This window comes from Caretta caretta, chromosome 2 (genome assembly GCF_965140235.1).
Source record: "Caretta caretta isolate rCarCar2 chromosome 2, rCarCar1.hap1, whole genome shotgun sequence".
NCBI classification, from domain to species: domain Eukaryota; kingdom Metazoa; phylum Chordata; order Testudines; family Cheloniidae; genus Caretta; species Caretta caretta.
Window position 1 is genome coordinate 205959687 of NC_134207.1, and position 14631 is coordinate 205974317.

The 14631-nt window shown below is 40.1% G+C and overlaps 1 protein-coding gene across 7 annotated transcripts in view; it reads left to right on the top strand.

The window, feature by feature from the left end:
- Window positions 1–14631, top strand: part of CPVL (carboxypeptidase vitellogenic like) — a 100355-nt gene that overhangs the window by 34040 nt on the left and 51684 nt on the right. For all 7 annotated transcript variants that reach the window (XM_048838474.2, XM_048838471.2, XM_048838475.2 and 4 more), the window contains exons 9-11: window positions 6845–6967; window positions 7269–7400; window positions 14330–14425. In XM_048838474.2, the coding sequence (XP_048694431.2) occupies window positions 6845–6967; window positions 7269–7400; window positions 14330–14425 (351 nt within the window). The remainder of the gene's footprint in view (window positions 1–6844; window positions 6968–7268; window positions 7401–14329; window positions 14426–14631) is intronic.

The window sequence follows — 14631 nt, forward strand, 5'->3', positions numbered from 1 at the left end:
CCCAATTCTTGCAACCAGAATCCAGCCCCAACTCTTTAGTACGTCTTTGTGTGGTATGTTGATAGGAATACAAGCAGGCTTAGCCTCCTTACTCTGCAAATCACTATGCTCAGAGCAAGCAACTGGTCTTCCCTGCCAACCTCTGGATGGGGATTGGACTCCTCTATCACAGGGGCCATGTGAGGTCAAATTAATAAATACCTTAGGAAACATTAAGTTGTCACTTAAAAGTAGGAAGAGAATAGACGAATAGTAATGTGGGTCTCTCCCATGCTGAAATTCCTGTAGCCCTCCACTGTTAGGTTGGCAGGCAGAGAGCTCTTATGTGACAGAAGGATAGTGTGTGAGTGTAGATACTAATCAGGATGAGGAGCAAATGTCTTGAATGTCTGGTATCCTAAAAAATTCATGTGTATGGTTCTTCATGATGTCTATGGCTGAAGGCAGGTAAAATCTCTTGGCTTGGCTGTAGATATTTTGTACAAGAACCATATGTAGGCTTACAGACCATTGAGATTCCAAGTGCAGCCTCACCATCTTCTGTCCAAGCTGCTTATGCTTCTGGAGATCACAATTAAACCCCAGAGGCCTACTGGTACAAGGAATTTCCAGAATACAGAAAAGTCGGAGTGTAGATTCCCTCTCTTGCAGATAACCATCCGTGAATCAACTGGCACTCTGGCTGGGAGATCAGATATGCCTCTGTATTTGGAGACCCTTTCTGAGCTTGTAACTCCTATTGTTTTTCTATTGTTCATTCTTCTGTATTGTAGATGTCATATTTAAATAAAATCACTAGTACTAATGATGACATACCAAGATAATGTTGTGGTGTCATGGTTTGTGATCATCTGCTAGGTATTTGCATTTGGGAGCCCTTTTCTTTTCTAGGGCAGGAACTTTCAAACTTGGGTGCCAAATTTAGGCACCAAAATCCACACTTGGGCACCAGTCCACGGCATGATGACTGAGCATGTGAAACTCCTGTTGAGCTTCATAGGGGCTGAGGGTGTTCAATATGTCTGGAAATGCCCCCTTTATTTTTCTATTTGTTGTAGGGTTTTCCAACACCCATCACAATTTCAGTACCTCCCAGGTAAATTAGGTCTGCATGGGGAAGTTCTGTAGGCTGAGTCTTCTGCTCCTCTCCCTTTCCTGACTAAGGAGGCTCTGTGTGGGATAGATTTGATTGTAGTTTTACATTGTGCTCAAATATGACTCTAGGTATCTGAACTTGAGTGGCTAAAGATAAAAGTTTTGACCCTAGTCCCTGACAGTGCCTATTTTCTTCAGCAAGAAATCTGGTTACACACTTAATGGCTCTTGACGGGCTTTTGTGAAATGAGTAAGTGGCTGAAGTCCAGTTACTATTAGTCTGACATTGCAAAATGAACTATGGTATTTTGCATTCCTGTTGACCACCTGGATCCATATTCCAAAAGCTGAGTGTACATCTAATACAAGCAATCATCTATCACCTTTGAGGTTCCTAGGTGAGGAATGAGAGATTCAGTACCACCACTGCCTGTATTATACACATGGACTGTCTTTAATGCTGTTACTCTGGCACCTTTATTAACAAGCACTCAATGAACTTTAATACTGTATTGTTCCTCTGTTCCTTCTGACTGGCCTTGATTCTCTTTAATCATAAAGCTTGAGGCATCATGTAAGGAGAATAGTGTTTCAAACTACTTAAACTCGGAATCCTTTCTGAAAGCTGTTTAAGTCTTTATTCAGCCACTTAAGGACTTGACTTTTAAATTAAATAGAATCAGAAAGCTGTCTCTACATATGAGCCTACGACAGATTGCTGTGTTGTATTAAATTTGGTTGTGCTTGCCAAGTTTTGTTAACTATTGTTAGGATCTGATTTTAAAATTCTGTACCAAAGTCCACTTTAATTTCAAAAGGACAAAATTCTGTTTTTATTCTGGATTATTGGCTCTGTGCATTAGATATGAAATAGGTAAAAACAAAGTGGCAAAGTATGTGGTGGGACATAAAAAGGAGTGTCGGCTCCGGGTCAGATTTTCAAAATGAGGCAGTCTGAGCTATCAAATTCTTGTATGAGCAGTTTTTCATGCTTACATTTTTGCACATTCAAATTGAGTAGCTGGATGCCTAAAACTTCACGGAAGTGCAACTTACATGTATACTTCAGTTTTTGCTCATGTAATTTTGAAGTTATAGCCTTTTTGAAAATGGGACTAAATGAATTGTGGAGTGTACCTACAGTATGAGTTACTGGACTACTTTATAGTCACTGGCATTATAGAAAAAAGCTAAGTGCTGATCTCTGGAGACATCAATTTTGCTTAGAACAGTCATGCCTTAGGTTAAGTTAGTTGCTGGTTGCTGTAATATTTTTTGGCATTTAAGGGAAACTTGCAATTTTATTTTAAAAATATAATACTATAATCTACTTGTAAAAAATTGCCAATAACTTCTAAAATGCCCATATTCTCATAGTCTTTAAGGTCAGCAGGGACCATCATGATCATCTAGTCTGACCTCCTGTGCATTGCGGGCCACAGAACCTTTACAGTTTATTTTCACTAAAAGTACCGGTGTTGCCCTTTTCACAGTAACTTCATAAGAGAAAATAAACATATCACGCTTCAATTAGTCTTGCTTAAAAAAAAAGGTAAAAGAAAGGCATGGACTTAAGAGGTTTAGGAATAATGGGATACAAGTTAAAAAGGATCCTGGAAAGCTATTTTCATTCGTGGGAGGGGGGGGGAGGAATACAGAAAACCAAACTGGGTCTTGTGCTATAACAAGTCAACCTTCAAATGAACCACAGTCAGATGGGTGAGGAGCTCTGTGCTTGTTCCTTCTCTTGTCTGTTTAGGCATGCACAGAGCAGAGTGTGCTTTTAGGGCTTTTGCAAGCCATGTGCTTGTGAACATGCAGTCATTCACGTACGTGCCTCATGGAAAAGGGGATATTTCAAACAAATCTGTTGGCAACATAAGCTTAGAGAGATTCTCTATGAGGAAAACACTTAATATTTTCTTGTTTGTTTGGATTGCATGCTCTATAGGGGAGGGACTGTATGTACATGGGTAGTGGTCTTGATCTCACTTGGGCCCTGTAAATGTTGCTGTAATACAGTAGTAAATAATGTGTGGGCCTAAACCAGACAGTACATTGGCTTGTTTGTTTCTTACTCTTCTCTGAACTGTATTTTTTTTCTGAGGTTCTTTTTGAGGAAAATCTGTACAAGTGTGTTGGCAGGCTCTTTGGTCTATAGCAGTGGTTCTCAACCAGGGGTCTGGGGCTCCCTGGGGCCCATGAGCAGGTTTCAGGGGGGCCATCACGCAGGGCCAGTGTTAGACTTGCTGGGGTCCAGGGCAGAAAGTCAAAACCCCACCGTCTGCAGCTGAAGTCTGAGCAATGGGGCCCTAGGCAATTGCCCAGCTTGCTACCCTCTAATACCGACCCTGGGTTTTATATACAGAAAAACAGTTGTGGCACAGGTGGGCCGTGGAGGTTTTTATAGCATGTTGGGGAGGGGGCTTAAAAAGAAAAAGGTTGAGAACCCCTGTTATGTAGATTATAGCTCTGGGAACCATTCACTATTTAGCCAGCAGGAGGGGCACAGTCCATCTGGCTTTTCAGTAAACAAGCACTATGTATTTTAGGGTCCGTCTAGAAGAAGCAATATGGTAGCTATTATGTCTGCTTCATTTAACTTTTAATTGAAGAATTTGAGTGACATTTCATGCCAAATAGTCTGGGCCCAAACTTTGTTGACAGTATGGCTTTTCAGATTATAAAGCTATACATTTCTCTGTCTAAAGTTTCTCTATTTCTAATTACATCTCTCTCCCTGCTCCCCCCACCCATTTCCCTCACTGTCTGTTTGGTCATAAAGGTCTGAGGTGAAATCCTGGCTTTTCTGAAGTCAATGGCAAGACTCCCATTTAGTTAAATAGAGACAAGATTTCACCCTTGGCCTATGCATAAAGTTGAACCTCTTTGACTAAATTGGCTTAAATATAATACTTGTAGTCAAGCTTGCCCTTGCAAGCTAAACTGATAGAACACAGATTTAAGCAGATGTGTGTCCATGCAAGGATTTGCATTGGTGTAATTCACTAGTGCAAGTTTGGGCCCTTAGGCTGTCTGTTTTTTAAAGAATTCCATTATGTAGGTAGGTAATATTTAGAGACTGCTCTTTTGTCTAAAGAAAAGGAGTACTTGTGGCACCTTTGAGACTAACAAAATTATTTGAGCATAAGCTTTTGTGAGCTACAGGTCACTTCATCGACAGCATGGTAACTAACTATATCTAAAGAGCTGTGGCAGAGTAAATCCTCTAGCAATAGTAACTGCTAATGCATGTGTAATTCTGCTCAAAGGACATAGTTTTCGTTATAGTTTTGTTCTCTGCAACTACACTGTCTCTGAAGGGGGCAGATTCCAGTTTGACTTCTTAGCTGGGGAAGCCATTTCTTTGCTCATAACAATTGGCAGGGGCATAATAAATCTGCAGAAATTTGTTTAAAAAAAAATTACAGGATAGTGTGGGTGAGACCGTGCCTGACACTAGCCTCAAGAAGGCTAGTTTTATTATTCTTTGCACTTCAGGATGGTCTGTTTTCCAGTTTTCATAGGAATAGGTGAATAAATACAGCCTACGACACCGAGGACACTTAAACAAGTGTTTTTCGTAAAGTAAAACATGCAGTCTGCTCTCTGTGGAAAAACGAAGATACTCTGTCAGTCCACTTGCCTACCCCATTACTCACCATGTGCTGTCCATTTCATTGAGTTAGCATAAATTAGATTTCAGTCTTGCTGGATCATTTGACTGCAAAGGGTATAGTACACCCGTCTGGCACCAGACAAATATGTTACCACTGTAATTTATAGTGGTACTAAATAGTCCATATTTTACAATCTACCTGAAACTGTGCAATAGGAACTTATAGTGTTAGGTTTATATGAATAAGTAGACTTCCGACTAATACATTCATAGATCTGAGACACATTCTGTCTCTTCCTTCCTCTGAAGGTACGATGGAATTTAAATTTTTGTGTCTACTTCATGGGTTCTTCTGTTCTTCTCCTTCCCTAGCATTATGGCATTAAATATACCCATACAGTCTTATTATAGTTGAAAAGCTGTATTCAAAAGCCTTAAAGGTGGCCAGATTCGAGTTTAGCCTTGCCTCTAGATGCATGTTCCACAGCCAAACTCCTTCAACAGAGAAAATACCTCCTTTGGATCTTGCATGCTTATCCCATTGCTTTGTCAGTTGTTTGTCACAGAGGAGCCTTGCCAGGTCATGGATGAAGACAGAATAGCTGATGTACCTGGGACATGACTTGGTGGTGGGCTTTGGTGATCAGTCTTTGGGAGACAGAATAGGTTGAAGCTGATGGGTGATGTTTGTCTGAAGGGGAAGGCTACTGCCTTTGCATTGCTTCCAGTTTCAGCCCCAATTTGTGATCAGATTCTTGTCTGAGAGGAAGGAATGAGGCTTCTTAGCAAGCTGAAGGCAAAAGGCTTTTTTTTTGTTTTTGTTTTTTGCATCTGATGATGCTAATTATTGTTTAGAGTCCTCACGGTATTCTGAACAGGGGATAGATGCTTTTGATGGAAGGTCTGGGAGAGGGCAGGGGAAAGAGTGATTAGAGTACCAGGAAGTAGTATTAAACATGTATACCTTTCCTAAAGGTATTGTCACTGAGTCCCTACTTGGATTCAACATTTACGATCTCGCAGTTGCTCTGATTGGTGTCTATTTTAATCTAATTATGATTGACAGTATTGGCAATGCTTCTGTGTCAGATGAATCCAGGGGTCAAATTGGGAGGAAAAGAATTGTGGAATTCTTCCAAGCTCCACCTACAAAATAGGCCAGTTCTGACTCTCCAGAATGAGATGCTGCTCACAGTAGATTGTGCACAAAATATGATTGTGCATGCTATGAACTCTACTAGGCTAGCAGCTTGGCTCTCCCTTGATGGGGCTTGAGTATTACCAGTGGTTCTGCTGGAATCCTTGGCCTTGATTCTTGAAAGAGAAAGAAGGTCTCCCAAACATCTCCTGCTTGTGGCACCAAATGAGACATCACTCTCAGTAAATTATGCAAATCTATGTCCTTGTCTACAGTATGCTGGTAAAATTATACCAGGAAAATCCTGTGGTGTGGTTGTAATTATACTGGGATGAAAATGCTTACACCAGTATAGCTTATGCCATTTCACTGAACTGGCATATATACTGTGATACACCAGTATAACTACCTCCACGATAAAGCTTTTGCAGGCAGAGCTATGTTGATTTAAGAAAAAAAATCTCACTCCTGATTGATATAGCTGTGCCTGTAAAATGTAAGTGTATATCGGGCCTTAAAACATAAACATCAGTATTAACAATCTTAAATGGCCCTCTGAGTTAACGTCTATGTTAGGCACGTTACCTACCACCCTGTACCAGCCCAGTCCAACTCAAGGATAAACCTGACCAGGGCCAGGCATGAGATCATTAGCCAAACTATTTTAGAATGGGATTTCTATGGGATTTGGATGTGCATTTTCCATTATAAATAATGGAAACGGGTGATTCCAACCCCTTAGGGTTTGACTATTTCAACCTTAATGTCTTAAATCATTTTTGATACTGAATTTATTTAAACTCTGTGTTCATGAGGAATAAATTAGCCGCATATCAGTGAGGGGTAGAAAATAAAGAATGGAAACCTGCAGTAACTCTATGAAAGTGAAATAAAATATTGTTAGTTTGTCTAATGTAGAAATACTCAAGTTGTAATACACAGTAAAGCAATATTATTTCAAACTGAATCACCTACGATTCCATTCTCTCCAGTCTTATGCAGGGAAGTATGTGCCTGCTATTGGCTACTACATCTATACCCATAGTTCCAAAGCCAAAGTTAAGATCAACTTCAAAGGAGTTGCTATTGGTGATGGTTTCTGTGACCCTGAAATGGTAAACTTTACATATTTTTTTCTATTCTTTTTGTACTTAATTAAATGGAGTGCTTTTCTCATATTACAGTCCTATCTAGATAAAAGGTAGTTGTTTCCCAAGTGACTTCCTAATGACTTTAAACCTTTAATATTTGCCAAATGTTTCCAAACATCAAGTTACTAGATCAATTTTTTTTTATTAAAATTTTACTCAGTTGAGTTCAGTGACTGATCTAGAATTTTAAAAAGGCGATCTTGGAAAAGTTTAAAATATGCCTTCCTAACCTATCAGCTTCCTTTCTTGTGTGCCTGTCTGGTAGATGCTGGGTGGCTATGCACAATTCCTGTACCAAATTGGCTTGGTGGATGAGAAGCAGAGGGAGTATGTCCAGCAGCAGACTGACCTGGGAGTAATTTATATCCAGCAGAAGAAGTGGATGAAAGCCTTTGAAGTACGTATCAGAGGCCCCCATGTTGGCCTTTAGCAATTAAAACCATCTGAACTGAGTAAGGGGTCAGAAAGAAGCATAACGAAGATCAGAAATTTGATGCTGGAGAAGGTGCCCATTATAACATGGCGGGGGGAAGAGGGAGTAGGGAATGAAAAGAAAGAAAAGGACTGTCCATAGAATTTGTTTTGGCCTCATTTAAAACAGAGGCTTTAGAATATGTTTATACAGTCCTGTCTTTCATTAACTGTTTTTGTTTCTTTAACTAAATGCTTACATGCCCTGAAGGTTTAACTTGCCCATGGAACTTAGAAGAAATGCTGTCTAGAGAGCTGCTGCATATACTTGAACGTGCTATTAAATCTTATATATTCAAAAATAGTGGCCGCATTTCATAGATGCGGTTAATCAGTGTCTGCAAGGAATATTGCTTAGTGGTTCGTGGATGCCCATGTTGCAAGATGTGGTGGCATCTAAGATTACGGAGCGCAGACGTTTTCTCTACACGAAGTACAGACGCCCCCCAACTATACGCAATCGTTCCATTCTGGAAAGCCTTGCATAACTCAAATTTTGCATAAATCGGAAACATATACCCGTACGTTACACAAAAATTTCCGCAACTCGAAAAGCCTGCTTATGGAACTTTCTCCATAAGTGCGAATTTGCATAAATTGGGTCTTGCGTAACCCGGGAAGCATCTGTAACTCATTGGAAGTGCATTATAGTAACTGTTCTGAGTTTATAATCTCTGTTGTGTGTTCTAAATAAGTAACTTTTCTTTTGTATAATTTAAGCATTATAATGGGAGAATATGCATCATATTTATTATGTGGGTATTTTCTGGTTAGACACTTTTAATACACAGATAACACTTCTCACAATGTTTGCAAAATAGGATGAAAATAAGAAAATTGTTACTTTTTAGGGAAAAGATCTCCCCAGAGGTTGGGTAAGTTGCTTGGCAGTGGATTACTTGTGGGATACTCAGACACTACAGTACTGAGTGCCATATAAGTACCTAAGATTAATAGTTAAGCACTATAATCAAAATTTAGGCATGTAAATAGAAGTGGCTTGACACTTAAAGATGAACACCTGCAGCTCCCTTGATTTCAGTGAGAGGGATTGTTAAGCACTTCTGAAAGTAAACACCCTTCTATTTTAGTGGCTAAATATGGATTTAGGAGCCTAGATTAGGTACCCAGCTGTGGAAGTCTTGCACTATGTAGTTACTAGAGGTTAAAATTTTGAATCATCTTTGGTCACAAGGTGCCAATTTCAACCTTGTGACTAGTGGAAATTTGCTGTATCACCATTCAGAATCAGCTAGCTTTGCTCATGAATGAAGAACACTGTGTGGGGAAACTGGCACAATCGCTACTAACAGTGTCCATCATGCCAGAAAATGTACCAAATATAAAAGTTTGAACCTGTTTCTCAGCCCCACACAAATAGAATGCTTGAATCATAATATTTATAAGATCCTTTATCTTAGCCTGGAGGATAAGGTTTCTTCAACACCTCAGAGGCCGGTATTTACTCTTCAACCATAGAATCATAGAATATCAGGGTTGAAAGGGACCTCAGGAGGTCATCTAGTCCCACCCCCTGCTCAAAGGAGGACCAATCCCCAATTAAATCATCCCAGCCACGGCTTTGTCAAGCCTGACCTTAAAAACTTCAAAGGAAGGAGATTCCACCACCTCCCTAGGTAATGCATTCCAGTGTTTCACCACCCTCCTAGTGAAAGTTTTTCCTAATATCCAACCTAAATCTCCCCCACTGCAACTTGAAACCATTACTCCTTGTTCTGTCATCTGCTACCACTGAGAACAGTCTAGAGCCATCCTCTTTGGAACCCCCTTTCAGGTAGTTGAAAGCAGCTATCAAATCCCCCCTCATTCTTCTCTTCGTAGACTAAACATCCCCAGTTCCCTCAGCCTCTCCTCATAAGTCATGTGTTCCAGTCCCCTAATAATTTTTGTTGCCCTCCACTGGACTCTTTCCAATTTTTCCACATCCTTCTTATAGTGTGGGGCCCAAAACTGGACACAGTACTCCAGATGAGGCCTCACTAATGTCGAATAGAGGGGAATGATCACGTCCCTCGATCTGCTGGCAATGCCCCTACTTATACAGCCCAAAATGCCGGTAGCCTTTTTGGCAACAAGGGCACACTGTGGACTCATATCCAGCTTCTCGTCCACTGTAACCCCTAGGTCCTTTTCTGCAGAACTGCTGCCTAGCCATTTAGTCCCTAGTCTGTAGCAATGCATGGGATTCTTCCGTCCTAAGTGCAGGACTCTCACTTGTCTTTGTTGAACCTCATCAGATTTCTTTTGGCCCAATCCTCCAATTTGTCTAGGTCCATCTGTATCCTATCCCTACCTCCAGCGTATCTATCACTCCCCCCAGTTTAGTGTCATCTGCAAACTTGCTGAGGGTGCAATCCACACCATCCTCCAGATCATTAATGAAGATATTGAACAAAACCGGCCCCAGGACCGACCGTTGGGGCACTCCACTTGATACCAGCTGCAAACTAGACATGGAGCCATTGATCACTACCCGTTGAGCCCGACAATCGAGCCAGCTTTCTATCCACCTTACAGTCCATTCATCCAGCCCATACTTCTTTAACTTGCTGGCAAGAATACTGTGGGAGACCAGTGTCAAAAGCTTTGCTAAAGTCAAGGAACAACACGTCCACTGCTTTCCCTTCATCCACAGAACTAGTTATCTCATCATAGAAGGCAATTAGATTAGTTCGGCATGACTTTCCCTTGGTGAATCCATGCTGACTGTTCCTAATCACTTTCCTCTCCTCTAAGTGCTTCAGAATTGATTCCTTGAAGCCCTGTTCCATGATTTTTCCAGGGACTGAGGTGAGGCTGACTGGCCTGTAGTTCCCAGGATCCTCCTCCTTCCCTTTTTTAAAGATGGGCACTACATTAGCCTTTTTCCAGTCGTCCGGGAGTTCCCCCGATCGCCATGAGTTTTCAAAGATAATGGCCAATGGCGCTGCAATCACATCCGCCAACTCCTTTAGCACGCTCGGATGCAACGCATCAAGCCCCATGGACTTGTGCACGTCCAGCTTTTCTAAAAAGTCCCGAACCACTTCTTTCTCCACAGAGGGCTGGTCACCTCCTCCCTATGCTGTGCTGCCCAGTGCAGTAGTCTGGGAGCTGACCTTGTTCATGAAGACAGAGGCAAAAAAAGCACTGAGTACATTAGCTTTTTCCACATCCTCTGTCACTAGGTTGCCTCCATCATTCAGTAAGGGGCCCACACTTTCCTTGACTTTCTTCTTGTTGCTAACATACCTGAAGAAACCCTTCTTGTTACTCTTAACATCTCTTGCTAGCTGCAACTCCAAGTGTGATTTGGCCTTCCTGATTTCACTCCTGCATGCCTGAGCAATATTTTTATACTCCTCCCTGGTCATTTGTCCAATCTTCCACTTCTTGTAAGCTTCTTTTTTGTATTTAAGATCAGCAAGGATGTCACTGTTAAGCCAAGCTGGTCGCCTGCCATATTTACTATTCTTTCTACATATCGGGATGGTTTGTCCCTATAACCTCAATAAGGATTCTTTAAAATACAGCCAACGAGTAAGCTACCCAAACAGTTCTAATCTGAAACCCTGGCCCAACTGACTTCTGGATTTCTAGGGCTGATGTCAATAGGGCCAGGATTTCACCTCTAGACACTAAAGACCTGGTCCTGTAAAGTTCTGCATACCATCCATTTCCACTGTGGGATAAAGGCTCATGTGTATTTTGTATTCATGCCATAATACAGATGAACTGAATAGGTTGAACAACAGGGTGTCGCAAAAGCTTGTGTATTTGTCATGGGAAAATAAACTTTGAAGTTAGCTTTTGTAACCTTGTAGTAAAAAGTTATTAGGCCTTGAAACTGATTTACACCAGCTGGGTATCTAGCCCATTAATTTTTGTCTCAGTGAAAATGAAGAAACATGCCAGCTCCCAAAGTGAAAGAAGAGGTTTAACCTATCCACTTCAATATGTTTGAAACATTTCTGCATATTCCACTTGCATATTGTATCTGTACAAGAAATACAAGTTACTACAACAGTTACTACAATTGCTTTAAGAGTACCAGTACCTGTTTGTTCAGGGCAGAAGTTTCTCATAAACACATCTCGTTAATAGATATTTGAGCCTGTTGCTGCTGGCTGCCATGTTAAGTGACCTTATTTGTGACACTAGTAATTTGGGAGAAATGCGAGATGTTGTAAACTGGGTTTGAGCCTGTCTTTGATTGTTGAAACAAGCTTTAACTTTGATCTTTAAAAATGAGTTAGCATGAAGGACTGGCTGTGGGAGCAAAAGTGAAGGACTGAACATTTTGTAATAGATGTAATGATAAATGTGTTTACAGTATATTACTAGAATAAATTACACTTCCACCCAGCTTGAATTTCTGAGGGGGAAAAATACAAAAGTTAAATGACAAAGTGGCAGATTTCAAAGAAATGCATTCTTTAAGGATAACTTTCAGTTGGTACAGATTTCAAACCTGTTTTTTTTAAAAAAAAAAACCCTCCAAAGTGAAAAATAATTTTGCTTCTACAGTGTATCTTTCATGCAAACAGTAATTCAGCACTTATGGTTAACTCTTGTTTGATAAAAATATTAAAATTAATTTTGAATTCAAAGCTTATGACTGTCAGTATGACATGAGTGTATTTTTATAACACAACAGAGGGATGCCAACATGATTTATAAAATAATAGTTCAAATTCATTTCTGTTGGAGTGGGGCACAAGTTCTTGTTCTGCAAATGTGACTCTTGACTTCGTTTCTTTACATTTGTGTACATTAATGTTTCCACTTCAGGGAGTCAGTGGTGATGGCTCAGGGTTGGGCAGAGTGGTCTCTGAACTATCATGGGTGTAGCTTCAATAATCTCTCTTAGAAGCATATGTAGTTGCCTTTATTACATGTTGAACTATTTAACGCTTCAGTATATGCTTCTAAGACAGAAAAATAGCTTTACTTTGCATAAGGATGCATGTTGAAGAGGCTAAACCTTTTATAAAAAGGATCAAGCTAAGTATTAAAGGTCTTTCTATGGATTTTTAATGGGACTTAGAACAAGCCCCAAGAATAATCTGGTAAGGATCCAGATTGCAAAATTCCCAGCGTTCTAATTTCCTTTTTCTAGCTAATGGGACTAAACTGGTTTCTAGGCAAAAGATCTTATTTTATTCCAAGTTCTTGTCATATCTTTTTAATTGTTGGTAATATCACAGAGTTGTTAATAAAGCTCCTTAAGCTTCAAAACCTAAAGACCCTTTCCAGTCAACCCACCATCCCACCCACCATTGAGTGACTAGATGGGCAACAGACTCAACCTGTTGAACCAAGGTAAGGGGCAAATTCTGGATTAGAAGGCCTCTTTGAGAACGCTCTGACAGTGGGCACATAAATCAGGGGTAATTGGTCTGAAGATTCCAGCCGCTTAAAGTGATAAAGCCATAAAGAGCTTAATATTTCAAAGAAACACCTTGAATTGTACCCAGAAACCATCTGGAAGCCAGTGCAGTCTGTGAAGGATAAATGCATGACACTAAATGAGAAGGCAGAATGCATCTGTCCTAGATTGAGATTTTTGAGTGGTTTTCAGGTGTAACCCATATTCCAATCTGAAATCATCAGATAGCAAACTAAAAGTAAAACTCAAGTTTAGAAGCCATAAATAAATATACAAGTAATCATAAATATAGACAGGCAAGCCCATATACTGCATAAATAGCAGTGAATTCTTTTTCATAATGAAATGGATAACCTTTGGACTTTGCAATACACATAGACGAAAGTGTAGACTGTAAAGATATTTACATTATTTAGAGGCAAATTTAGGTTCATGAACTGTCAAGTTTCCTCCCCCACTCTGAACTCTAGGGTACAGATGTGGGGGCCTGCATGAAAACCTCCTAAGCTTACTTTTACCAGCTTAGGTTAAAACTTCCCCAAGGTACAAATTAATTTTACCCTTTGGCCTTGGAATTTCCACTGCCACCACCAAACTTTAACTGGGCTTACTGGGAAACGTAGTTTGGACACGTCTTTCCCCCCAAAATCCTCCCAACCCTTGCACCCCACTTCCTGGGGAAGGTTTGGTAAAAATCCTCACCAATTTGCATAGGTGACCACAGACCCAAACGCTTGGATCTTAGAACAATGAAAAAGCATTCGGTTTTCTTACAAGAAGACTTTTAATAGAAGTAAAGGAATCACCTCTGTAAAAATCAGGATGGTAAATACCTTACAGGGTAATTAGATTCAAAACACAGAGAATCCCTCTAGGCAAAACCTTAAGTTACAAAAAAGACACATAAACAGGAATAGTCATTCTATTCAGCACAGTTCTTTTCTCAGCCATTTAAAGAAATCACAATCTAACACATACCTAGCTAGATTACTTACAAAAAGTTCTAAGACTCCATTCCTGTTCTATCCCCCGCAAAAGCAGCATACAGACAGACATAGACCCTTTGTTTCTCTCCCTCCTCCCAGCTTTTGAAAGTATCTTGTCTCCTCATTGGTCATTTTGGTCAGGTGCCAGCGAGGTTCCCTTTAGCTTCTTAACCCTTTACAGGTGAGAGGATTTTTCCTCTGGCCAGGAGGGATTTTAAAGGGGTTTACCCTTCCCTTTATATTTATGACATGAACCATGAAAGTATATTCCTGAAATTGACTGGAAAAGATTCTGTTCTCTTATAATTGTGGCTTTAGCTTTGGAAACTTAAATAGCTTTCTAATATTAATGCATGGAATGAAATTCATATTTAAACTCCAGTAAGAACATGACATAAAGAGCAAGTTTAATTGAGAAGCAGTTTTGATTGTATGTTTTGTGTTTTAAATACATATGTTTATCTTGGTTTCTCCCTCCAGGTATTTGATACTCTTTTGAATGGTGATGAAACAAATTCTTCCTACATTCAGAATGTTACAGGATGTAGCAACTACTTTAACTTTTTGCAGTGCCAGGTAAACTTACTATTGCAATAACCAAAAGCCCCAAAACAAAAGAAATTTACTGTCTAACATAAGCAAATGTCTTATTCTGTATGTCAGGGTTAGGAAATTGCCTGAATGTAGTAAAGGTGTATGTATAAATGTAATTTTAGTGCCAGTCTACCCACACACCTAAGCACATGCTTAGCTCAAAGTATGAGTTTTCCCACTGACTTCAA